We start from the raw sequence: 25,799 nt of genomic DNA, 5'->3' as shown, positions 1-25,799 counted from the left end.
TATGCTCTGAGAAGGTTAAAAACGGTCTCATACATAGTAGGTGACGTAATACAAGAAATACATACCTGGAAAAATGGACAAGGTTTACCGCCTGGTGCTCAGGCCGTCGCATGAACCCACTAGTTGCTCCTATGCATAACATTCTAGACTATATATTGGATCTACAACAAATGGGACTAGCTTTAGCATCACTAAAAGTACATCTCGTGGCAATAGCAGCTTTCCGACAGCCTATAGAGGGGTTTTCAATATTTGTGCATTCCCTCACAAAGAGGTTTATCAGAGGCCTAACAAATCTGAACCCGCCCTTGCGCACCCCCACCCTCTGCTGTGGGACTTGGACTTGGTACTACAGACCCTTACAGTCCCACCATTCGAACCGTTGGCCACAATACCTCTTCAGCTCCAGACCCAGAAGCTGGTGTTTCTATTCGCGATCACCTCTGCACGCAGAGTCAGCAAGCTATCAGCAAGCTATCATACACCATCTTCCAGAGGGACTGTGTTGTCCTCAGACATCACCCAGCCTTTATACCTAAGGGCTGTTCCGATTTCCATGTTAATGAACCCATTGTATTACCTGCATACTACCCTAAGCCACACGCTTCTGCTAAAGAAGCAGCTCTCCATACTCTAGATGTGTGTAGAGCACTAGCCTTTTGTGTTGATGGCACCAAGCCCTTTAGCAAGACAGACAGACTTCTCCTGTCCCTGGAAGAATGCTCCAAGGGAGAATCCATTTCTGCTCAAAGAGTAGCTAACTTAATTGTGTCATGCATCACCCATTGCTACTCTGTTCAGGGAATACCGCTCCCCAAGCGCCCTAAAGCGCACTCCGTTAGAGCCATTTCAGCTTCCATTGCCTTTCTCAGAGGGGTTCCCCTTGCAGATATCTGTAGGTCAGCCATGTGGGCGTCCTATCGCACCTTTGTAGACCCATTACGCTGTACAGCAGAGATGGCTGTTGGATAAATCTTTAACGGCCGCAGTTCTTTCATTTGCCAACTGATAAAGACTCCGATTCCCACCTACCTCCATGATATGGGGGGAGGGGGAGGATACTGCTGTGCAGACACCTACAGTGGAGCACCCACAGGGATATCACTCGAAGAAGAAAGCGAAGTTACTCACCTTGGTGCAGTAACTGTCGTTCTTCGAGATGTGTGTCCCCGTGGTTGCTCCACTGTAGGTGTCTGCACAGCAGTACCCGCCCACCTCCCCTCTTTGGTTCTATTTTCCCGATACTGAGGTGGGTATGAGGAACTGGCTCAGACCGGATCGAGCAGTGCAAAAAGGTGCAAATGCCACAAGACACTCCCCGCGCATGCGCAGTCCGGCCGGACTACTTCTGTGAAAAATCTCCATCCTTTGACGCTGGGGCAAGCCCAGCACCTACAGTGGAGCACCCACGGGGACACACATTTCGAAGAACGACAGTTACTGCACCAAGGTGAGTAACATAACTTTGTACAGTGAGCTACTCTTACTGCTGCCCTGTGATAATGGTATGTGGCTGACAAAAGGCTGTACAAAAAGCAGCCAGTAGATGGTGCAGGAGTTGAAAGCGAAACTAAACTGAAGAAGAGAGAAAAACAGGCTCCCTGAGACGGGGGAAGAGGAAAAACATGAAAATAAACGTATTGATGTGGACAGACTAACGGGGAAATCTTTGTGTGGATGTTGTGAAGATTTCACATGTGAGTTACTTGCTTATCTAAAGCTGAAGAAGTTCTAAAGGTAAATTTGTAAACTTTCTGTTCTGCTTGTGCAGAAGTGGGATTAGATCCAAGCAAAGTAGGGCGTATAAGAGATCCTCTTTTTCTTAAAGTGCTCCAAACAGCCTGATGATCCTTTAGAGAAGCAGAGTTTGATCTTTTCCCGTTCTAGTTAGAATCCTCATTCCCTGGAGAAGGTAGGGAATATAGTATCAGAACTAAATTTCCAGCTTTGGTGTATTTCAGTGAAGATAGGGGCTTTCCCAAGATGCAGTGCATGTGTCCTTTAAAAATGTGCTGTGCTTTCTGTGTTTAACAGCACCAGTAACTTGCATAAAAGGAGGTAAATACTGAAGATGGGTTTGAGCTACAAAGTTCAGCTGCAGAGCCAAACCTCCTCATTGCATGAGAGGTGTTCAGGTGTCCAGGGTTTTGATTCAGTCTAGGGCAGGAGTAGGCAATAATAATTTCAAAAAAATTTGAAGTGACCCCGGCCTCTCTGGAAGGGACAGGGCCAGGATGCTTCTGGGCTTCCCTACCCCCAGACTATGACTGGTCTGCAGGTGGGGGGAAATCCTTTTGCCCCCCCTTCCCACTAAGCACTCATGCCCTGATGGTGGGAGGAGACTTCCCATGCTCCCGCATCCCCAGGACAATCAGGGAGCCATGTGGCACTGCCTCTTTGAAATGCTGAGGATTGACCCTGGGCTCCACATGGCATTTCTGGAACCCAGACTCCCCAGCTGATCCCGGGCTCCATGCTGCACTGACACTTTGAAATGCCAAATAGAGCCCGGGATCAGCTGGAAAGTCCCCAGCTGACCCCAGGCTCCGTGTGGCATTTCCATGGAACCCAGGATCAGCTGGGGATTTCCCAGCTGATCCCGGACTGCAGTGTGGCATTTCAAAGCGGCAGCAACACATGAAGCCTGGAAGCACTGACCTCAGGCTCCATGCAGGAGCTTTCACTTTGAAATGCACAAGAGCCCCCTCCTATACTCTGAACCCCATTGCTGCAGTCCTCTGACTGTTGTGCTAGCTCAGGTGGATTTTGGACAATGTATCCTTCTCCACCCTCATATCCCTCCTAGCAGGCCCGCTTTGGAGGTCTGTGTATAGCTGTGCCCTAGCTCCTAGGACCTATACTATTGCATACTGCACGTAGGAGTACAAAGATATAGCTTTGCCGCTGAAAGACACAGATGGGATGGGTGGATAGAAAACAAAGTGTTTTTTAACCAATCCGTGGCTTTTTCATTCACTCTGTAATTATTCTTTCTGTTACTTGCTTTAATTCTGCTAATCATATGATATCTAGGAAAGGGTCCTATTTATCCATCTTTTAACAACACAATAAATGTAAAGATTTATTGCTTTGCGTGGAGATATGATCGTTAGTTGACTTTTGACCTTTCCCAGCACTGCCAGGAAGTTAAGCCTTGTCTCCACTTACTGGGAGATTGATGCTGCAGAGATTGATCTCTCGGGTCAGTTTCGTGCGTCTAATAAGGACCCGCTAAATTGACCACTGATCATGCTCCCATTGACTCTGATACTCTACTGGGTCACAAGGAGTAAGGGAGTTGACAGGAGAGTTTCTGCAATCGACTTCTCACAGTGGGAATGCCATGGAAATTTGAACTAAGGTACCTTGACTCCAGCTACACTATTTTTGCATACCTTAGTTCAATTTTCCCCTCTAGTGCAGACTTGGCCTTAGTGTCTGAAACACGCTGGGCTAAACTCTTCTGTCTCTGCCCCATGTGTTTTACGCTGATCTCACCTGTTGACTTCAGTGGAATTATCCCTGATTACCAGCTGAATGAGAGGAGAACGTGTCTTCAACTTTGTTATTGTGAGGAAATGAAACTCTATGGCTGCTGAGCTGGGGAGTTTCATTTTCATTTGGAATTCTTTCTAGTGCCGAAAACACACATCTTGTGACATGTGCAGGAAGTGGCTGTTTCTTGGATACACTCACTGGTACTCTCTATTGAGTTGTGTGTATCTCTATTATCTCAGCTGTGATTTTTTCCCCTCCCTAATCAGATTTTTTAAGAAGTGACCAAGGCTCCCTCTGAATTGTAAGAATTCAGTACAGCCTCTTGTCTTTCTTACAGAAACAGGACAAAATCAGAACCTGATCTGAGGCTGTAAGACAAGTAGTTCAGATAAAATAAACCCTGAACCCAAAGTACTTGTGATTTATTTTTGGGTGTACAAGCCATAGTGAAACCAGGCTTGTCTGATCATAGAGTCATAGAAATGAAGGGCTGGAAAAGACCTCAAGAAGCCCTCAAGTCCAGCCCCCTGTGCAGAGGCAGGATCAAATTTAGACCATCCCTGACACATGTTTGTCCAGCCTGATCTTAAAAATCTCCAAGGAAGAGGATTCCACAATCTCTCTTGAAAGCATATTCCAGAACTTACTATCCTTACAGAAAGAAAGTTTTTCCTAAAAGCTAATATAACTCTCCTATGCCCCACCACTGCTCCACTTTCATATCCCAACCACTGCTTCAGCCTTGGAGCTGCTACTCCAGGGTCAGGGGTGTCTCAAATCAGCCTTCAGTGGGTAGCCGAGTTAGTCTGTTACAGGAAAAAAACAGCAAGCAAATGGTCTGGTAGCACTTTATAGACTAACAAAACATGTAGATGATATCATGAGCTTTCGAGAGCACAGCCCACTTCTTCAGATGACCAGAGTTATGACTAGGGGATAAGAAAACTTGAAATAAATAGGAGAAAGGAAGAGGGGGGTGCGGAGGGGAGAGAAAGATGCTCTGTCGCCCACCCCCCAACCTCTAAACATAAATGGTATCCTTCCTGCCTTGCCAATCTATCCACTGACTTTGATCTTTATCTACTCATATTTAGCACCCTTTCTCCAGCACTTTACAATGGTAGGTAAGGATTAGTAGCCCCATTTTACAGTTGACAGTACAGAGAGTTTAGCTGACTGGCCAGGGTCCCATGGAAACCAGTAGCAGAATCTCTGGTTAACAGTCTGGTCTCTTGACTCCTGGAGCCATGTTCTAACCACTCGATCACACTGCCATCCCCCAAAGGAGGTTTAAGCCAATTGATCTGGAGAGCATGAGAACCAGCTGAACCTAGTTCTGCTTTTGAAACAGTTCCCTGCAGGCTTGACTCCCTTTGCAGGCTGGGGTCTGGCAGACCTGATTAGAAAGGAACAAAAGCATGATCCAATGTTCCTGGGCTTCCCCATTTTGTTGTACCCCAGGGTATGGGACATACCACGCACGGAGTGTCCTGAACCATTCAGCTCTCCTATGTGTTATGGCACCATTTGGAGGATGCATGTACAGGACTTTGTGGTTCATTGTACGGGGACAACTTAAAAGTATTTCTATGCAGTGAAAAAAAAAAGAAAATGGTTTGGGCTTGGATTGGAGCCTGGCCTCTGAGACCCTCGCCAGGTTGAGGAGCCCGGGCTCCACACTGAGGCCAAGCATCTGCACTGCTATTTTCAACCCTGTAGCAGGAACCCTACAACTTCGTATCAGTTGTGCCAGGCTCTGAGATTTGCTGCTTTGGATCTTTCTTTTTTTTTCCTGTGCAGATGTGACCTAAATAGGACTGGCAGAGAGACTGCCAGACCTGCTGGTCCCGTTTTTAATACAGAGACACCTGCACTCAGGGCCTCTCCTGCAAGAAGCAACTCTGTGTATCTAGAAGTGCCCTTTCAAATAATCCCAATAGTTCCTGTTCTCTTTAGTTCTAGATTTAAAGACCTATTTCCATGGTGACTGACAGGCTGGTTCCATAAGGAGTCCATAATACCCCTTGTACAGTATATATTACAAATGAGCCATCTATAGGGTAAGATGTCACACATGCAGATAATAAAGGTCTGGTCCTGATACAGTGCTACAGCCATTTAGGCCACCTGAGTATCTGGCCTCAAATATTAAGTTAATCTGTGCTGGTGCCTGTTTATTTCTAATATGATTCATCAAAATGGCTGTAACCATCATCAGCTTGCTAGGGCAACACTGTTGTGTGGTTGTTTTTTTTTTTAATTACCTTATTTTCTTTAGGGCAACTGACCTTCACTGAGGGCAATGACAGCAATGTGCCTAGACATCCTGCTGGCGATCTTGGAGGAGCTGGAAGAGGAACAGAGAAAGAAGTTTAAATTTAAACTCAATACCACTGAACTGAGGGAGGGCTACAGAAACATTCCCAAGGGACTTCTGCAGAAAGCTGATGTAACAGACATGGTTGATCTGCTGATGAAATACTACCAAGAGGAGTATGCTGTGGAGGTGGTGATAAATGTGCTCGATCAAATCAATAATAAGGATCTGGCCGAAAGGTTGCGAAGAAAGTCAGGTGAAGGTGGGTGGTGATTAGGATGGATATCTAGCCCCTGTCTGTAAGGATAGATAAAGCTGACAGGTATGAGTGGGATTCTGTGTTTTAGTGCAGCCCCTTGGTATCTTGGTGTAAAGTGGCCCTGAAGCCACACACAATCATCCTGGTGTAGAGTGATCCTCCAAAACCACATAGCAGTGTCTATGTTTTAAAAACAAATCCCCCACAACAAAATGCTCCACTGCGCATCCAACTTCCCACCCTGGGAAGATGATATAAGAGAGAACGAACTGCACAGGGGAGATGTTAGGCATCTCAATGCACAAGTGGAAGGTGCTTTGTTGCTGTGGCGCTGAGGGAGGTATCGGAACCTGAACAGAATTCAGTAATGGCTCCTAGGCTATCTCTGCTCCTGTCCGCTAACAAAAGAATTAGCTGGAGCTTCCTTGTACACTAACAACTGCCAATTGTCATACTGGCCCTTAAGGCCACTTTCATGCTCCTTGCCGGGTTGCACTGTGTATTGGTTAGAAGGGGCTGAGGCTCTGGGCCTAAATGTCTGTATCATTGTAGAGCTACCATAGATATGACATGACATATACTCGGTGGATAGCACATCTTCCAGGACATGATGAAATGTATCTTTTCTTTCAGTATGGAAAACCAGACCTGTTTCTGTAAAGCCCCCAGACATGGGTAAGTCTTTGCCCAGCAGTTTGCACTCTAGCTCATACTGTTGAGAAACTGCAAGTGTATCAATCTGTTTAAAATTCTGTTTTTGTTTTAACACAATGAAACGTGCTTGAAATGTGCTCGAATTGAGTGCAACTCCATTTACAGTGAAATTCAAAACGGAAGGTCCCGGTGCATCAAAATGCAGATCCCAAGTCTGCTTAAACTGAAACTTCCTCCTAGACTGCAGTGGTTCAGTGGAAACAAAATGGCTTTGCTCTGAAAGCCAGGTCTACACTAAAAGGGAAGGCTTAATCAAGATACGCATCTTCAGTTACATTCATTATATAGCTGGAGTCAACGTACCTTGTTTTGAGTTTCCCCACCATCCCTGCAACAGAGTTTCCCCACCATCCCTCCTCACAGAAGCAGGAGTACTGGATGCTGATGGGGCACCCTCTGAGTTCAATTTAGTGAATCTTAACTAGACTTGCTAGATCAAACTCCAGAATATCAATTGCAGCAGTGTCTATCTTCAGTTTAGTGAAGACATGGCTTAGACAGTATTATCATTGTCCAGTTTCTCTAGATGTAAACTGGAAATTGATTTTGGGAGGACATCCAAACTGTAAGGAAATTAGATTCACAGCTGAGCTTTGAAACTCAGGCCGTATTTACTATAAAATGTCCTTTTAAAATGACTGTTCCTGTCACAGTGATATATTTAAGAATAAGTTCTTAAATAGGCTGGAATATTAATAAACTGTTCTCTTCCCATTCCCAGATCACAGAGTGAACTATGTGACCTCTATGAAGGAAAAATTTAGAAGGGTGAAGGATTATAATTCCCGGCCAGGAGAATGGGTGTCTTTAGAAGACCGCTATACAACACTCTTTATAGTAAAAAAACACCATCAAGTAGAAGATAAAGAACATGAGCTACTGTCTAGGGGAAAAAGACACATGGAGATCATGAGGAAGCCAAGCAGCTTTGAGGACTCCCATGTTAAGGTGGAACATCTTTTTGACACATTATCAGATGGTACAATAACTAGAAAAGTGATTTTACAAGGAGTAGCAGGGATTGGGAAGACGGCCACAGTTGGAAAAATTATGTACGACTGGTCATGTGGGACACTATACCAGGGCAGATTTGATTATGTTTTTCATTGGAGCTGCAGGGAACTGAACCAAAGAACAGAAAAACTGAGCCTAGTTCAATTGATTTTACAAAATTGGGGACATCCAAAGCCAGCAATTGGGGAAATTTTGTCTTGCCCAAGTAAAGTCTTGTTCATCATTGATGGCTTTGATGAACTCAGGTTTCCTGAGGATTATGATGAAAGTAAAATCTTATCCTGTGATTTGGACACACCTCACTCAGCAGCAGCTGTGGTAGAAAGTCTTCTCAGCAGCAGGAGCCTTTCTGAGGCATGTTTTCTCGTCACAACAAGACCCTTAGCCGTAGCAAAGCTGGAGACCCATATGAAAGCTGATCTCTGGGCAGAGATTTTGGGCTTCTTGGAGGAAGACAGAAAGGAGTTTTTCAAGAAGTTCTTCAAAGATGAAAAGAAAGCAGCCATTGCCTACCATTACATCCAAGAAAATGATGTAGTATTCACCATGTGTTTCGTCCCCCTCATCTGCTGGATCGTCTGTACAACCCTGAACCTTCAGATGAAGCACGGTGAAGAATTTGTTCAAAAAGTGAGCACAACCACCCAAATATTTACCTATTTTGTGGCCACTTTATTGCAGTCCCATGGTCGCTCACAGACCTCCACGCAAAACCTTTTTCACAACCTTGGATCATTAGCCTATGATGGTATGAGGGACCAGAAAGTGTTGTTTGATGAGAGCATGCTGAGGAAATGTAACTTGGAGGTGTCCAAAGGTCCATCGACTTTTCTCACAGAATTACTGCAGGGAGACATTTTTGTGGAAACCATCTATAGCTTTGTCCATTTGAGTGTGCAGGAGCTGTTTGCTGCTTTGTTCACCTACTGGAATAAGAAGGAAGCTTTCGAGCTCTTGAAAGAAGCCTTTGTGGAGAAGAAAAGCCACTTGATCCTAACTGTTCGCTTTCTATGTGGACTGAACAACGATGAGTCACTGAAGCCTTTGAAAAGATACTATGAAACCGAGACAGGCATTTCAAAGAATGAGTTGCTGAAATGGATTAAGAAGGCACTCCTTATTTGCCAGGGGCAAGAAAAGCAGAGCAATCTCCTTCTGGAGCTGTTGCATTGTTTGTTTGAGATTCAGGATGAGGAGTTTGTCATAAGGGCTTTGGAGGAGGTCAAGGAAGTGGACTTGCTGGAGAACAATCTAGGGCAGGATGATCAACAGGTGGTACTGTACAGCGTGCAGCATGCCAGGGAAATCAGGCAGCTGAAACTGGCCAGTCTGAAAGAGGCACATATTATCAAACTGCTTCCCTTACTAAAGAAATGCAAACAGATCCAGTAAGTACAATCAATGCGACCGAACTTTAGCAGAGTTCATAAGACTTTTATCTCACTAGTCCCAGTGTGAATAAAGGGAAAATGTCATAGGACCCTGTGGAGTTACACTGCTGTATGTGAGATCAGAATCAGGCCCAATAAAATCAATAAGGTGAAACTTAGGGAAAAATTGAGCCTGAAAAATCCTTGTTACTTGGGTTATATATGAGCCAGCAAGGAACCTCACAGCCTAAGTTGAGTTTTCAGGATTTGCAGTTAAACAGCACCTCCCTGTATATGGACTCCTGGGAGTATGTCCACATTGGAGCTGGGAACATTGAGACAACACACTAGCTCCTGCGCTAGCACTGCCAAGATTGACATTGCTGTGGTGATGTGCACTGGGTATCCAAGCCTGCCACCCTCTGGGTCCATTCTTGCAAGATTAGCCCATGTCACTGTCTATGTCCCAATGTCCATCTTGTTGTTTTTGGAGTGCTAGATCAAAGCTAGCCTGTGTCTGTCTTCCTGGGCACATTCCTCGTTGTAGTGTCAACATCTTCACTGAGAGCCTCAGTGTCACTTTTCAGAGAGCTTCATATTGAGAGCCTTATTCAAACATATTGAGGTATCCCCCCTCTTCTTCTCTTTCGCTTGTCTTCTCTGCTCATCCTTCATCCTAGCTCAGGCCAACCAAATCCTCCTCCTTTCCTTCTCAGCCTTGCCCTTCTCTCTTCCCAAATCCCCACAAGCATTGCAGCTCTAATGCCTTTTCTTGCTCCTTTTCTATTACCCTCCAAGTTCCACTTACTTCCCCTCCCAATTCATTACCCTGTCAGGGCTCCTGGCTCTTCTGGTCCCATCATGGGGAACCATCAGCTCCTCAGACCAGATTCAATCATTACTTACTAAATTAAATACTGTGCAGTACGCCTTCGCCCTGATATTTTCTGTATCTGATAGGAGAATACTACATATTGTACTCTAGACCAAAACTCCAAGGGAGTCCATTGCAAGCATTTCTGCAATCACAACTACTCTCTGCTGACAGGTCTTCCAAATTAGCAGCGCATCTACTCCTGCAGACTCTGGTAGAGATATTAACACATCTAAATCTGTTTTTCTCCCTATAGTTTGAATGCCTCTGGAATCTCATTGTCTATGCTACACAAGGTGTGTGCTCATCTTTTACAAAAGCTTAGAATGACCATGCTGAGTGTGCAGCAAGAAGAAGATGGAATTCGTTTTGTCGTGGAAGCGAGCTGTGAGGGGGACTCTTGCATGTAAATACAACTCTTTGTTTCGCTCACTCCATGAGGGGGAGGAGAAGAGAGAGAGAGAGAGAGAAAACACGTGGCCAACAATGCAGTATGGCTCTTTTACACTGGCTTTGGACAGTGACTGCAGAATAATACTATATTTCTATAAAAGGCAACCAGAGCAGGATTAGTTGTGCTCCTTTTGATTTCTGATGGCAAGAGTGTTGAAGAGAAGCCAGTAGTAGTGTACCTTCCAGGTCAGTAGTGGATAGTAGAACCTAGCCTTTCAAATTGTTATCCCTTTCACACTCATATGGGATAAAAATGATCATGAAATTAAATTCAGGATTCTAAGGAAAGGTAGGAGGACAAACAGCAGAATAAAGACAATGGACTTCAAGAAGGATATTTTAGAAAAGTCAGAATTGGTAGGTGAGCCTAACAAGTCTAAGGGGGAACAGTACAGGAGGGTTTATAGGTTTTTGAAGAGACATTATTAAGGACACAAGAGCAAACTATCCCAGGACATGGGTAAGATAGGAAGTATGATAAGAAGCTGCTCTGGCTTAACCAGGAGATCAACAACCTGAAACTGAAATGAGTCATACAAAAAGCAGAAAGTGTCAGAGGGTAGCTGTTAGTCTGGTTCAGCAAAAAACCCCGAGGAGTCCGGTGACCATAGGCAGCAGGTTTGTATAATTTTTTATGGTGTCCCATTAGCCACACCTCTGGAGGTAACACACTTGGGGCAAGATGGACACATGACCAGAAGTAAACGGTGTCATGTCACCCCTCTCGAAGGGCTTTTCCCATCATCCTCCTACCAACAGGGATTAGTTTGGCCCCCACCAAACCCCCCGCATGCAGCTATCCTGCAATTACATTAACCAAATGTGTGTGACATCAACTCGAGGGCAGAGAGGCTGGGGGAAGTGTTCTCTCTAAGGCTATGTCTACACTCGCGGCTTCTTGTGCAAGTACAGCCGTTCTTACGCAAGAACCCACAGAGCATCCACACTGCCCGCCTGCTCTTGCGCAAGGAAATTTACAATACGGTGTGGTAAGAGAGGGCATCTTGCGCAAGAGCTATGCTCTTTTCTAACGGGTGTAAGATCTCTTGCGCAAGAGGGCAGTGTGGATGCTCAGCAGGGATTTCTTGCGCAAGAAACCCCTATGACTAAAATGGCCATTGGAGCTTTCTTGGGCAAGAGAGCATCCACGCTGCCATAGATGCTCTTGTGCAAAAGCACAGCTTGCACATGGCAGTGTGGACATGATCTTGCACAAAAATCTTGCACAAGAAACCGCCAGTGTAGGCTAAGAGTTTCCCCCCATGAGCAAAATTAATTTTGTGTTGTGCCCCAGTACTGAGTTCATGTGGCTTGTTTGGATGTGCCACCCAAGTTAATAAATATTTTTAAACCTTTACCTTTTCTCTCTGCTGCCATGTCTCCTTCCCTTGTTCCATCAGCTTCCCTGGTGCCTGCTGCCCCCCCCCCAACTCCTCACCCTCCTCTGCTGTCCTGACTCCTGCCCTTCTCACTGCCCTCAGCCCTCCTGCAACCTGCCCCCCTCCACCAGCCCTTCTCTCCCCCTTCTGCCCACTCCCCCAGTAGCCCCACTCTGATCATGTGAGCTTCTACAAACCTGCCCTGCCTCTCTCCTCTGGTGGTGGTCCCTCCCCTGCAGGTGTCTGCCCTTCTGCTTCACCACCAGAATCCCCTGGCACCAGCACCTCCTTGCACAAGAAACCCCTATGGCTAAAATGGCACCTCCTCCTCCAGCCCCCAATGCCCTTACCCTTTCCCCTCCCAGTTTCTACCTGTCCCCCTCCCACTGACCCCTCCCCTCTTGCCTTTTTCTTCATTGTCTTCACTTGGCCCCCTGGCATTTGTCTCTCCTCTACCCTGTCCCTTTGGTGCCTTCCCCTTTCTTTCCCCTCTCCCCTCCTCCTCTGCACAAGCCCCTTCCTCTCCCAGCCCTCGCCCTCCCCTACCTTCTGCCTTCCAGTTTGCGGGGCCAGAGTCTGCGCTCCGTCCCCGGACTCCGAACCCTCAATTCAGCTGCATGGCGCGGTGCAACCCTGCGCCCAGCAGTTTTAAAATCCTGGGCTGTGACGTTATGTCACACCCAGGTGTCTCCCCACCCACCAGTTTGAACACGCTGCGCATGGCAGCAGCAGCCAGCAAGGGGGAGCTCAGTGGAGGTTGCGCACGGCAGGGACGGGACTGGGCCAGGGACGGAGGAGAGATGCTGTGGGGCAGGGGTGGGAGGATGTACGCAGGGGGAGCGGGGCCCACTCCAGCTCCAAATATTGGTGGAACCTGGGCACCACAAGCCTGTACAACTCGCTGCCCATGACTGTGGCACTTTAAAGACTAACACATTTATTTGGATGTAAGCTTTCGTGAGCTGGAGCTCACTTCATCAGATGCATGAAGTTTCTACTTTGACACTTTTCCACTTTTTGTGTGACTTATTTTAGTTTCAGCCAGAGCAATTAGGGCATTTCTGGGTACCTCTCTGGCTCTGTCAATCAGTTTCTTCACTTCCTCAGGTGAGTATTGTCTCTGTCTGAGGGTCTTGAGCAAATGCAGTTGTATCTTAGGGCTTGTCTATAGACAATGGATAGTGTAATATGTTCTGGGGGAAAGCTGGAGGCCTGTAGGTAAGTATAGCAGTCAGTAGTTTTCTGGTATAGGGTGGTGTTTAGTTGACCATCACTTATTTGCACTGTCAAGGACGTAGATCTCTCGTGTGGACTGGTCCAGGCCAAGATTGATTGTGGAGTGGAAATTGTTGAAATCTCCCAGCGGAATTCTTCAAGGCCTCCTTTCTGTGGGTCCAGATGATGAAGACATCATCAATGTAGCACAAGTGGAGGGGGGGGCACTTAGGGACGAGAGCTGAGGAAGCGTGCTAAGTCAGCCATAAAAATGTTGGGGTACTGTGGGGCTATGAGAGTACTCTTAGCAGTGCCTCTGGTGTGAAGGTATAAATCATCCTCAAATCTGAAATGATTGTGAGGGCAAAGTCACAAAGCTTAACCATTAGCTGTGCTGTGTGGCATAATTGGGGGTACAGTTCCTGATGCCTTGCCCATCTTTATGTGGAATGTTGGCATAGAGAACTTCTGTATCCATAGTGACCAGGATGGTGTGGGTTTGGGGTTTTTTGTTTGTTTATTTTTATTTTTGTTTTGTTTTGTTTTGAAATTCACTAATGGATTGTAGCTTCCTCAGGAAGTCAGTGGTGTCTCAAAGACAGGAGTGCTGATTGCATAGGGCCTGTGGAGAGAGTCCATATAGCCAGACAATCATGCTGTAAGAGTGCCAAAGCCTGAGATGATGCAGTATCGAGGATTTCCAGTTTACGGCTCCTGTGTAGCAGAGAGAATACCCTTGGTTGGGGCTCTAGGGGTGTGTCTGTGTAGATTTGTTCTTGTGTTTCTTCAAGGAGTTTCTTGCGTAGATGGTGTAGTTTCTTTTGGTACCATTCAGTGGGGTCAGAGGATAGCGACCTGTAGAATGTGGTATTGGAGAGTTGCCTAGCAACCTCCTATTCATAATTCAACCTATTCATGAAAACTATAGCATCTCCTTTGTCAGCCTCTTTCATTTTAACGTCAGAGTTGTTTCTGAGGCTGTGGATGGTGGTGCATTCTGCATGGCTGAGGTTATGGGGAAAGTGATGCTGCTTGTTAACAATTTCAGCTTGTGCACATCAACAGAAGCACTCTGTGTAGAAGTCCAGTCTGTGGTTTTGACCACCAGGAGAAGTCCGTGCAGAATCCTTCAAAGACAGGACACAAAGTATTGGGCATAAACTGCAGCAGAGGAGATTTAGGTTGGACATTAAGAAAAACCTGCTGTCAGGGTGGTTAAGCACTGGAATAAGTTGCCTAGGGAGATTGTGAAATCTCTGTTGGAGGTTTTTAAGACCAGGAATGTCAAACACCTGTTAGGGATGGCCAAGATAAGACTTAGTCCTACCTCAGGTGAGGGAATGGATTAGATTATCTATTGAGGTCCCTTCCAGTCCTACATTTCTATGATAAACTCACCTGTGTATGTAAGGCACCATCCACTTAAACTTGGGGTGGGTGGGGTGGTTAAATAAGATTTACTTAAGGTAGTGCCTCATGCTGGCCCTCTGCACAGGGAAGAATTTCATTCCTTTCAAATCCTGAGTTCTGATCCCAGCTCTGTTGCTGACTCATTGTGAGGTGGCTTTGACAAGTTGCTTAACCTCACTGTCTCTATTTGATTTATCTGTAACATGAGATGAATCTGTTGTGAAGATTAATTTATGATAATGCCCGTGAAGTGTGTTTATGATGGAATGCTCCACTTATGTAAGTGCTGTATGTAAGCATCATCTCTGTCATGAACTAGGCATCTCATTAAAATACAAAGTTTATTAGGCACTAATCTCCATTAACACCCCCATCCTAATTCTGCCAAGGCAGCATGCCTTGATAAGGTTCAGCATTTCTAATGGCCTTCCTCAATTGCAAATTCCCCTGGTCTGGTGGTGCATCATAGCTTGCTGCACATTTACTTAGTGAAATCTCCACTCTGTGCAGGTAGCCAGCACAATCATTCCAATGCATGCAGTGAATGTCAAGCCTGGCTGGTGCAGGTCTCACCAAGATCACAGAACTGTTCTGAATAGTAAAGCAATGTACAGAATCATAGAACTATACTGTTAGAAGAGATCTCCAGGGTTGTCTAGTCTATCCACCTGCCAAGATGCAGGATTTGTTGTGTCTAAAACAAGTGGTATTCTAAGCCATCATTTTGTTTTGCTGTATTGGTAGTGAATGCATATGGTGTTAAAGGTGACCTTCTTGAAAAGGAAAAGAAAATTGGGTGTATGCCATATTTTGCCCACTTCTTTTAGATTTGGATTTTTCCTGTACTTGAATTTCTTCTTAAAATCTCCAGCTATCAAATTGAGATTTTCTCTGGTTTTGGTGGCTGACTCCTGCACATCTCAGAGACATGGATTCTGATGCCTTTCAGACCTCACTTGATGGGACTGGGTATTAAAAAAGAGAAGTTTGTTTGTGCTTATGTATCTGAGTTTGAGTTAAATACCTGTTAGTTAAAAGTCTGTACTTTTATTAACCTGTATTTTTAAAAAGCCACTTTCTCTCTCAGTAAGTTTGTTTGCCAGTTGGCCATAGCATCTTAGAGGAAGAATTAAGTCGATAAAATCTCAATTTTTGATGGTCTAACAGGAAAAAAATCTTCCATTTCAAAACACGGGCCTCTTTCATGTATCAAATAGGGTTTTTTGTTTTTTGTTTTTTTTAAGGCCACTAGCCCATTTTTTTTCTCCTTCCTATTTATTTGCAAGGTCACCTCTGAGCCATAAAACCATTCAGTTTCATATTAGACATGTGAAGACCACCCTGGGTTTGCCCTGACATTTCTCATTTTATTTTTCTGTTCTATCAAATTCTCTAAATAAGTTGATCTCATTCTGGTTATAGAATAACTTTAGATGACCTTCCTGAAGACACTGCCTCTGCAATTTGTGACGACATTATTCCAGCTCACCCTGGCGTTGTCACCCTTGAGGTGAACGGGATTCAGGGAAGGGAGCCATTTGTAACTACCCTGAAGTACAGTCTTCTGAACTCAGACAGCAGACTGCAATCAGTGAGGTAAGTGGACATTTGCCATTTCAAGTTATTAGACAGACTCACCAGTTCTCAGGTGACCTACCATATCCTTCCTCTCACAGAAACTAAGCCAGGTTCTCCCTGATGAGATTCATCCATGTATTTTAATGTCATACTTCAGAATAGAGGTGGGTCATCTTGTGGGTCAGAAAGATATTTACAGAAGATGTAATTCAGTTTTACTTTATTTTCTGCCAAGCTTCAACATTGAGAACCCCAAACAGAAGGCTTTCCAGGACATCTGCCAACATCTTGCTACTCACCATAGCCCAAGAAAATTCCTCTTATTCCGAAGGCATGAAGAGGATAAAATACACTTTGGATATGAGACAAAGGATGAAGAGGAGAGTGGCAACAGGCATGTTTTAATTGATTTTTCTTCCTTTGCCTCTTATTGAAATAATATGTCGTGTGGGGGAGGGTCACTGGGACCTCAGCAAGGAGCTCTCGTTTAATAAAAACAACATCACAGGGACTTTCTGTGCATGCTTTCATCCTTTCCCAGACTGAGAGAGGGCATAGCCAAAGCCTAAGAAAAAAGGAGAGGGAGAAATCAGGGTTTCATAGCTAGGGGATCTCCGTGTTCAATCTTCTCAGCTTTGGTCTCTGCACACAAGGGTTAACGGTCCCAGCATCCAGATTCACATTGCTGTTAGTATTCAGCATGTAAATAGGCTGCCTAGTATACCACTCTGAGCTTCCTGGTCTGATTGGCTTGGTTTCAGTTCCTAAGATATGTAACGGGGCTTGACTTATCGCCTTGATGCCTTCTGTTGGTCACACTGGGAAATAGTTCAATTCAGAGCATGTGCTGCCTTCTGGTTGTTGTCTTTCCCATTCTCCACTCTCCTATCTCCACCCTCTGGCCCTGAATCTGCATTGCTCCCTTGGTCCATGGCATCTCCCTTGCAGGGGCATTGCAGTCTTCAGTCCATGCACCTGCTGCCATGGCCAACTGCAGTCCCACAGTCTAGCCCCTTGCCTCAAGCCGCAGTCTATACAGGGCTTGCTTCTCCATGGCCAGGTGTGGTGCAAGGGAAGTGGGAGGAACTCAGGCCCCACTACTCTGGGGCCTAGCCCAGGGACCTGCTGGTGGCAGCCATATCCTGTTTTCCTTCTCTCCTTTCTACTGTGCGTGCTCCTTGGGCCACTTCCCCATGACCTTTGCACCCACTCAGCGCTTAACTCAAGGCCTGCAGCCTGGCAGTGGTTCGCCATCACGCTATACTGTTACCTGCCCAGCAATGCTGTGTCCCAGGTGTGGACCTCCTTAGTTCTCTGAGAGCCTGTGCTCCTTCCTGGCCAAAGCAAGAATCTCTTAGCCCTGCAACTTTTTATGGGGCCCAACCTGGCCCTGAGTGGCTGACTTCTCCCTTCTTCTGATTAGCCAGGTTTGTGCAGGCTCCCTCTAGTCTGTTCTTAACCCTTTCACTGCTAGAGTGGGGCAGCCGCCCCATTACAGGCAACAGAGATCAAAACAGTGAGCAGAGTGATCCTGGAGGGCATTGTGGGATATCTTCAGGAGGTCAGTCACAGTGACTTCACAAATGTAGTATCTATGCTGATGCTTTGTTGCTCCAACTTTGCTGCAAAAAGCTCTGTGCCTCTCATCAAAGCAGTTTTATTTTATCATCAAAATGGGAATTTTCCTACTAAAAGTAGCCCTGTCCAACATATACCTTTAGCTTGAGAACATCAAATGGGAGACAGTTATGGTTTTTTGAGTCATCCAATAGAGATGCGGTGCATAGAATCGGGTTTCTGAATGTACAGTCCCATCTGAGAGGTTGTTAAATATTAAAGTAAAAATGTAAAATAAAAACAGAGCAATCCAACTGACAAACAATGTAAAGTAAATTCTTCATGAACAGACTCCCCATAGACCTCCTGTAGCATTAACATATCTCCTGAGGCAATATGTAATCCACATTTCTCAGTACGGTGCTTTGTCCCTTTTTAGTGATGGTTGAGCCACATAGTCAGGTTGATGAGTCTCTTACATCCTTGGTTAACAGAGCCAGGTCTTTTAGCTTGGGCAACAGAGCTTATTTGTAAGATCCAGAGATTGTTGGTTTGATTCTTGCTTATGACCTAGCCAAGGGCATAGTATGATCACTATTGTCTTCCCAGGCACGGGAGTTTCAGACCTTTGATCTGACCCAATATGACCATTCTTGTGTTGTTCTTAGTCTTCTAAAGCACTTGAGGCACTGACATGCTTTGACATGCTTACCCAGGAATTTATTTGTACTTTCAACTTCAAATTCATCCTAACTCTACTGAATTAATTGATTGGGTTATTGGCCAAGGTATACATAAATATAGATCTAGATCAGTGTTTCTTAAACTTTTTAAAACCGAAGAACACCAAACAATACTTTTATGAGGAACACCACGGATTTCTTTGTTGAGGGAAAAAAAGGGGGGGGGGGAAGAAGGATCGGGGGAAAAAAGGGTTGCTTGCCCCTTTAAGGGAGGCCATTTTGAATTCTTTTGTTCTCCGTGGCACACCTCCAACTGCCTCACTGTGGAACACAGTTTAAGAAACACTAATCTAGAGATTAGAAACCTGTGCAAAACATAATCAAGTTTGATTTTATTTGAATAAATACAAATGAATGTATTTGGGGAAACAGATATTCAATTGGTGGGAAATGATAGTGCTACAAGAGACTTGAAAAGGAAAAAAAATAATTTACACACGAGTGTGCAATGGGATCTAATAGAAAAAGGCAGTGCAATTTTCATGGCTGCATGCAAAGGCAACATATCCTAGGATATTCAGACACTGAGCTTGCTTGGATTTGTAACTTGAGTCAACATAAGCTTTTTGTTCATGTTGCTTGATAAAATAATAACATTGCTACTGCTTCTTTTACCAGATTATCTTAGAGTGGTTAATTTATATGGAAACCACTGTGGAAGGATAAATAGAAAAGTAATTCTTATAGCACCACGTTTCCATAGTTATAATGTAATCTTTTTCTTTTATCCAGATTCCAAAAGAAAAAGAAGAATGAAAAGCGAAAAGGAAAGAATGAGGCACAGAAAAAGTGTTTTCCTTGGCCAAATTTAAAAAGGAAAACAAGAGAGAAAAAGAAAAAGGACTGCATGTAATTATCCCCTTCCTTTTTAATGGCTTTTTCTTGGGATATGTTCATTAGTTCAATCTAATAAAATAGAAGTCCCTGAATATATTTCCCCACAAAGATACCAGATCCAAAAGAGAATAAATGACAAGAACTCAAATCAAAGTCCAAGCATGAACTTCAGGGAATTTCAAACCTGCTTGCAAATTTCATTATTTGTCTCCATCACTATATAACATCAAATCTGAATCAAATATCTGTAATCCCACAAACTAAGGGAACATCTAGAACCAAATTTTGCAGTTCTGTCCCATATCTGAATTAATGGCTGAGAAGAAAGGAAAAATGTTTAATCAGTTAACCAGCTAAATGTTAGGCAGCCCCAACGTTTAAGCGGTTAACCGATTAAGTGGGATTCCAGGTGGAGGACGGTTCAGCCCACAGGGTTTCTGTTCCTGCGCAAGGGCTGATTTCAAGCTCCCTGGAGCTGGCTGCAAGCTCCTGGCCCCACACTGAGGATCCCAGTGGGGATGCTCTGCAGACCCGTTAACCGTTATTAATTTACATCCCTAGTTCAGATTATTATTTATTTTGTTTGCCATAGTATCCATGATGTGCTAGGTAGAGCTGGAAGGAACTGTTTGAATGAAACTTCTTTTTTTTTTTAATAGCAGAAAATACAGCTTAGAACCAGTCCACTTAAGAGACACAAATATTTCACTAATTCATTTTCACATATTTTGTTTCAATATTTTCTAAACAAACTGTTTAAATGTTTGGGCTCGAAACAACGTCTTGAATTCAAATTTCCTGTTAATACTATTTTTCAAAATATGTTAAATGCTCAAACACAAAAACAAGAGGTTTCATTTTGGGTGGAATGAAACCAGAAATAATTCTTGTACCTGAAATAATTGTTCCAGCTTTTCAATTTGCTAAAAAAATTATTTTTGTCTCTATCTGAAACTTTTTTTTTTTTTTTTTTTGGAAATGCCAGTGAACCAAAAATCCATTTCCTTCTCAGCTTTTATGCTAGGTGCTTTATAGACTATAAGAAAGGACAGCCCCTGTTCTAAGGAGCTCACAGCCCAGGGGTATAAAATTGAGAAGTCAGAGATCATGGAATGTGGACAACAAAATGGATTTTCTATATAAATCAATAAGATTTGCTAGAAGTATCATGGCTGGTATGTTTTAAGAGGAACTTGAAAATGGAAAAGGCGGGAGCCTCGCTTTATCTCAGGGCAACTGAATGGCATGGAAGTAATTGGTGGACAAAGGTTGTTTAAGTGGAGGGAAAGAAGATGGTGATGCATATTTGATAAGGCTCTCTATAGAACCTTGAAGGAGGATCATACATCACGTTGGCTCTTTTTCTATGCCATGGATGGGAGCCTTAGACCCAGGGGCCAGATGCAGTCCCCAGCTTGCCTGGATCTGGCTCCCGGGGCTCTGGACTCCTCACCATCACCCCAACATTGGGAAGCCTGTGCTGGCACTCCAGCCCCCACTGTTCCCCACCAACTGATTTTTCTGTGGGTCAACAGCCCCTAACCATAAAAAGGTTCCCCACCCCTATTCTGTGGGTTCTCTTGCTCACTCTGTTGCTATCTATATGACTGTGAGCTTTCGCTTATGTCAAGATTTTCAGAAGTCTCTTGTATTTTGGGATGCTAAGCTTTGGGGTGCTCAGATTGAGATCCCCTTTGGACCTGGTTTTTAGAGGAGCTGAATGCCTACAACTCCGGTTGACATGAATGAGCGCTACGGGCATTTGGCTGCTTTGAAAATCCAACTCTAAATGTTCCAAATATGGCATCCAAAACAAATAGCCGATTTGACTATTTTGGCCTTAACTGCTCTGTGCCTCTGTTTCCCCCAAGTAATATGAACTTTGGTAGAGTGCTTAGACATCCTATCCAGGATGATTTAGACCAGGGTTACTCAACTTTGGAAGCCCCAGGGGTCACGATACTCACAGCACATGCTGAGGGCTGCAACTTAAGTGTGATTGCATAAACATGCAAATACATATGCAAATAGCTTCTTTCACACTGAGGGGCATGAATACAAAGATTAAGGCAAGACTACACATCACACAGGCCCCATTTAAGTCAGTTCTGCTGATATTAATACAATGCAGTATTTACCCGATTTCTACCCATATGACAGCACTTTTAATGAGCAATGACAGTCCAGGAATTTAACCACTAAAACAGTTAAATCATATCAACAGAAGGCCATTCTATTGACTACTTTTTTGTTTTGGCTCCCAGCCATAGGCCGCATGTTGAGCACCATGTAAATCCAAACCACACCATGGGCTGCAAACAAACAGGCCACATGTGGCTCATGGGCTGCATGTTGAGTAGCCCTGATCTAGATGGTGCTTGGTTCTGCCATGAGGGCAGGGGACTGGACTCGATAACCTCTCAAAGTCCCTTCCAGTTCTAGTGTTCTATGATTTTATGATTCTATGATCCTTGCGTGGGAAATGATACCAGTGGGAAAAGTATTATTGTTACTTGTTGTTATATCTTTTATTGTTTAAAATCTGCTTTTTTCCACTAGTGCTAACCTCTCCTGTCTCCCTGAAGAGCATTTTCTTGACCTCACCATGTGGGTCACCTCCACATTCACTCCGCTAGCCCTGTGCCTGGATGAAAATTCCATCGATGATGAGCTGATGAAAACACTATGCAACAGTCTGAACAGTACTGAATATCGGCTTCAGTCACTGAGGTAAATAGAAGCGTCTAAGGGGTCTTCCTGGATAGGAACAGAGGAATCTGCCAGAATTGCCAGGACCCAGGGAGGCCAATAGACTTGCTAGGCCCCTGGGCAACATGGGGTGGGGTCTCAGGCAGCAGGAGTAGGGCTGGAGGCAGCCAGCCCTCAGCACTGCTACAATGTGCTGCACCCCCTGCCCTCCTGCCAGCACTCAGAGCCACCCAGAGCATGGTGCTCTGGCCGTGATTTTAAAGGGTCCAGAGCTCTGGCCACAGCCACTGCTGCAATAATGGTGGTGGTGGCTGGGAATTGCCAGGCTCTGGGCAACTGCCCCCTTTGCCTGTCCTCCCTCCCCCTTGCATCAGCAGGCCTTCCAGGACCAGACCAGTTCTCCATTTGTTTCAGTTTCCTGTCTCTGACAGTGGCCTGTACTAGATGCTTTTGAGGGCTGAAGTTTACACCAGCTGAGGGTCTAGCCCTCCCGCCATTCATCTGACATTCATGAAGGGCTTATGCAACAAATACTTACCAGTGGGAATGACTCTGAGTTCATAATGAGCAATCCAGGGAGTTGGTAAGGGGGGAGGGTGTCTAAAAGATACATGTCCATGTAAGCACAAAATATGTGCTACAGCAGTCAACTGTCTACAATTTGAAATCTGGGTGGTGTGTCTGTTGGTTGGTGTCTGTCGGTTGGTCCTGATCTTTTCTCCTTGTATCTTTGTCCTTAAAGCCTTCGCTCTAACAACCTCACCCAGGAGAGTATAGCTAATATCTGCTCTCTGTTCCACTGCAACATGGCAGTGTCCTTGAACCTGCAGAGCAACTCCGTGGGGGATGAAGGGGTTAAAATACTTGCGACGTGCCTGAAGAGTAAAGGTTGCTGCCTAGAAAAACTGAGGTACAGTTGGAGAGAGATGCTCTGGTGTAACTGTTGATATGGAAAACAGGGCACTGAAACTAGCACTTATGGTGGTTTCCACTAATATCAAGGCACAGTTACTAATACAGGCCCTGGTCTTACAAACATTTCTGCACATATTTAACTTTAACATCCATTTAAATGGGACTGCGTTTGATAATCAGTTTAAGCATCTATCTGTGGCCTGGTCTACACTATAAAGTTGTTGGCTAACTACATTTCTTAGGTGTGTGAAAAATCCACCCTGCCCCTGAGCAGCATAGCTAAACCCACCGGTGTAGTCAGTGCTAGGTAGATGGAAGAATTTTTCCATCCACATAAGTGCCACCGATTGAGGAGGTGGATTAACTACAGCAATGGGAGAATCCCTGTTGGGGGCTTAGGTAGTGTCTATTTTGAAAGTTTGCAGGACTGGGACCAGGGTCTAAGAAACAAAGGGCCAGGTGATGGCCAGCAGAGGAGTCTGTGCATTCACAGGAGCTCTTTGCTGGCCAAGGCTGCCTCCCTCACACTGGCAGAAGGGTTCTGGGGACAGGACATGGGCTGGAAAGGGTGTGGGAGGCAGGGTGGCGTGGAGCCCTTCTCCACCCAGTCTGCTGAGATCTGAGTAGAAGCCATACCTCCGTTCAACTTTTCTTTTGTGGCCATTCCAGCTTACCAGGTGCTGGCCTGACAGAAGACTGTGTTCCCGCCATCACCTCTCTGTTCTCCCAGAAGAACACCCTGAGGTGGCTTGATCTGAGCTTTAATAACCTTGGAGATGGAGGAGTGAAAGCCTTGTGCTCTGCCCTGAAAGATAAGGAGAGCCGTCTTGAGAAACTAATGTATGTCCAAGCTCTGCTCTTTCTCCTTTTCATTTTGTTGATGCCATGATGAAGGGCCGAGGAACCTTTTCTCAGTCGGGCTGCTGACACAGGGGAAAATCAGTTACGGGCCACACGGACGTGAGAAGCAAATAAACAAACAAGCAAGCCCTGCCCCCAAAACCCTCACTGACCTGGCCCCCAAATTGGAAGCCAAAAAATAAAACACAAATAAAACCCCTCCACTCACTCACTTCATACTCAACCCAGTTGTGCTCCAGCCTGTGGGTGGGTGGGAGGAGCACTAATGCTTGGGCTCCCCCCAGCCTGGCCAGCTGGTGCTTGTTCTCCAGCCCCGGCTGGGCGCCGAGGCTTGGGGCTTAGGCCTATAGCAGGATCAGCCAGCGCTCGTGCTCCAGCGCAGAAACTTGTTGTGGGCTAGATCAAAGTAAGCTGGGAACTTTATCTGGCCTGTGGGCCATAGGTTCCCCGCCGCTGTGAAAAGAAACCAGGTGGGTTGTTTATGGAACCATAATTCCCTTGGTAATTCTTCATTTTCATTCTGGTTTCAGTGATTTCAGGCAACCACTAGGTTTTCAAACTCTGATTCTTTCCTTTTTCTCCCTATTACGTAGCCTTGAAAACAATGGCATCACTAACAGCTGTGAGAAGGAGCTCATCCAACTCATTGAAACCACCCCGTCCCTGCAATACCTGTGCTTGGATAATAATGAGTTCTCATCCACATCCAGAGCCCACATCTATGACATATGGGAAGAGTATCATGAGGAAGAGGAGGGAGGAGGTGGAAGGGATTGACTTGGGAGTCACAGGTGCTGCACTCAGTTCTCAGCGATTAAGGTAGGTGCTGAGGTCAGGAACTTCCATGTGTTACGAACATGGTGCTAATGAAAAGAACCAGAATGAAACCACTGGGACATTTACAGTAAATTCTTTACACACGGTACAAAATTCAACACAGGATGCAGCAGTGCAACCACTTCCCACGCTGCTCTGCCCAGTGACCTCAACCCCATCACGGACAGAGTGTAGCAAAAACATATATTTTAATATTGGTTATACGGTTATAAGTATGATGCATAATGATTTGATGTAATGACTTGCTTATAAGTTCTGGATGCTTCTATTTCTCTCTGTGTCTCTCTCATGATTAGATAATGTTTACTGAAAGGTCTTGCTCCCTGTTAACTTTGCAAATTAAGTTGTACCCCTTCTCTGCATCACAAACTAAGTTGTGTAATTATTATCTTGTCTGAAACTCTGTACAATTGTTTGGTGTGAGTGGAGGGGTTTGTGAGTGAAAGCCATCTCAGATGCCCAGGTGATCAAGAACAAGTGGAAACTCTGAAGATAACAAAACAGTAATTGTGTCTGAGGCTGAATTGAATTAGCAGCATTGACAAACCCTGGAGACAGACACAGACCCCACCAAGACTGAGACAACGATGGGAATCCTGACAATCACCATCAAAGGATAACCTGGAGAATGCAGAATAACACCTCTTAAGATTGGATGACTGCAGCATGACACTGCAATATCCATAGACCCAAATGGGAACTTACAAGTATAAGAAGGGGAGTTCTTGCCATGGAACTCTAGGTTCAGTCCTGCAGGCCAAGCCTCAGAGAAGCCTCAAATTGCAATCAAAGGATCCCAACTCCTCACTCAGTCAGCTTTGCCTGGCCAGTAAGACTGACTTGAGCCACAATGGTCTGGTAACTATGCACTATCTCTCTGAGTGAGTGTGTGTGTGTGTGTGCGCTAACTGCTTCACTACTATATTCTCAATAAACGCGGCATATTGCCTTTTCCCCTGGAAAAAGATCCTGTGTGCTTTTTATAAGCATAACAAGAGCACCTCTAAGGATGCAATGGTTACAGTCTCTGTGCTTGTCCAGCCCTTGGCTTTTCTGATATGATGGACATAAAGGATGCCAACCCAATGTGATGGCAGAGAAAACCAAGAGGGCAGGAGGAAACATAACTACACAGGCCCAGATATTGAAATCTGATTTCCAGAAATGACTGTATCAGGTGTCCTGACATTTACAGAAGGCAACTTTGCAAACTACAATCACCTGAGAGCTGCAAAATGGTGGTGGTTCATTTCACTGAA

At 45.0% G+C, this 25,799-nt stretch overlaps 1 protein-coding gene across 3 annotated transcripts; it reads left to right on the top strand.

Annotated features, from left to right (window-relative positions):
• Positions 1 to 1,544: 1,544 nt before the first annotated feature.
• On the top strand, positions 1,545 to 25,519 carry LOC102463374 (NACHT, LRR and PYD domains-containing protein 3-like). Of its 3 annotated transcripts, none has more exons than XM_006118072.5 (12): positions 1,545 to 1,697; positions 5,777 to 6,077; positions 6,708 to 6,749; positions 7,510 to 9,190; positions 10,303 to 10,452; positions 15,926 to 16,099; positions 16,317 to 16,475; positions 19,114 to 19,230; positions 21,778 to 21,948; positions 22,670 to 22,837; positions 23,512 to 23,682; positions 24,297 to 25,519. In XM_006118072.5, the coding sequence occupies exons 2-12, from the start codon at positions 5,801 to 5,803 to the stop codon at positions 24,478 to 24,480; spliced, it is 3,294 nt and encodes a 1,097-aa protein (XP_006118134.3). In that variant the 5' UTR covers positions 1,545 to 1,697; positions 5,777 to 5,800; the 3' UTR covers positions 24,481 to 25,519. The 3 variants fall into 3 exon arrangements, with proteins under 3 accessions (XP_006118134.3, XP_075781463.2, XP_006118133.3); XM_075925348.2 differs by having other exon boundaries at positions 1,545 to 1,737; positions 5,777 to 6,071; XM_006118071.5 differs by having other exon boundaries at positions 1,546 to 1,737.
• Positions 25,520 to 25,799: the final 280 nt, after the last annotated feature.

The sequence above is a fragment of the Pelodiscus sinensis genome, chromosome 3, assembly GCF_052426305.1.
Source record: "Pelodiscus sinensis isolate ZL-2025 chromosome 3, ASM5242630v1, whole genome shotgun sequence".
NCBI lineage: Eukaryota > Metazoa > Chordata > Testudines > Trionychidae > Pelodiscus > Pelodiscus sinensis.
The sequence above is the reverse complement of the archived record's forward strand: the minus strand, read 5'-3'. Positions and strand labels throughout refer to the sequence as shown.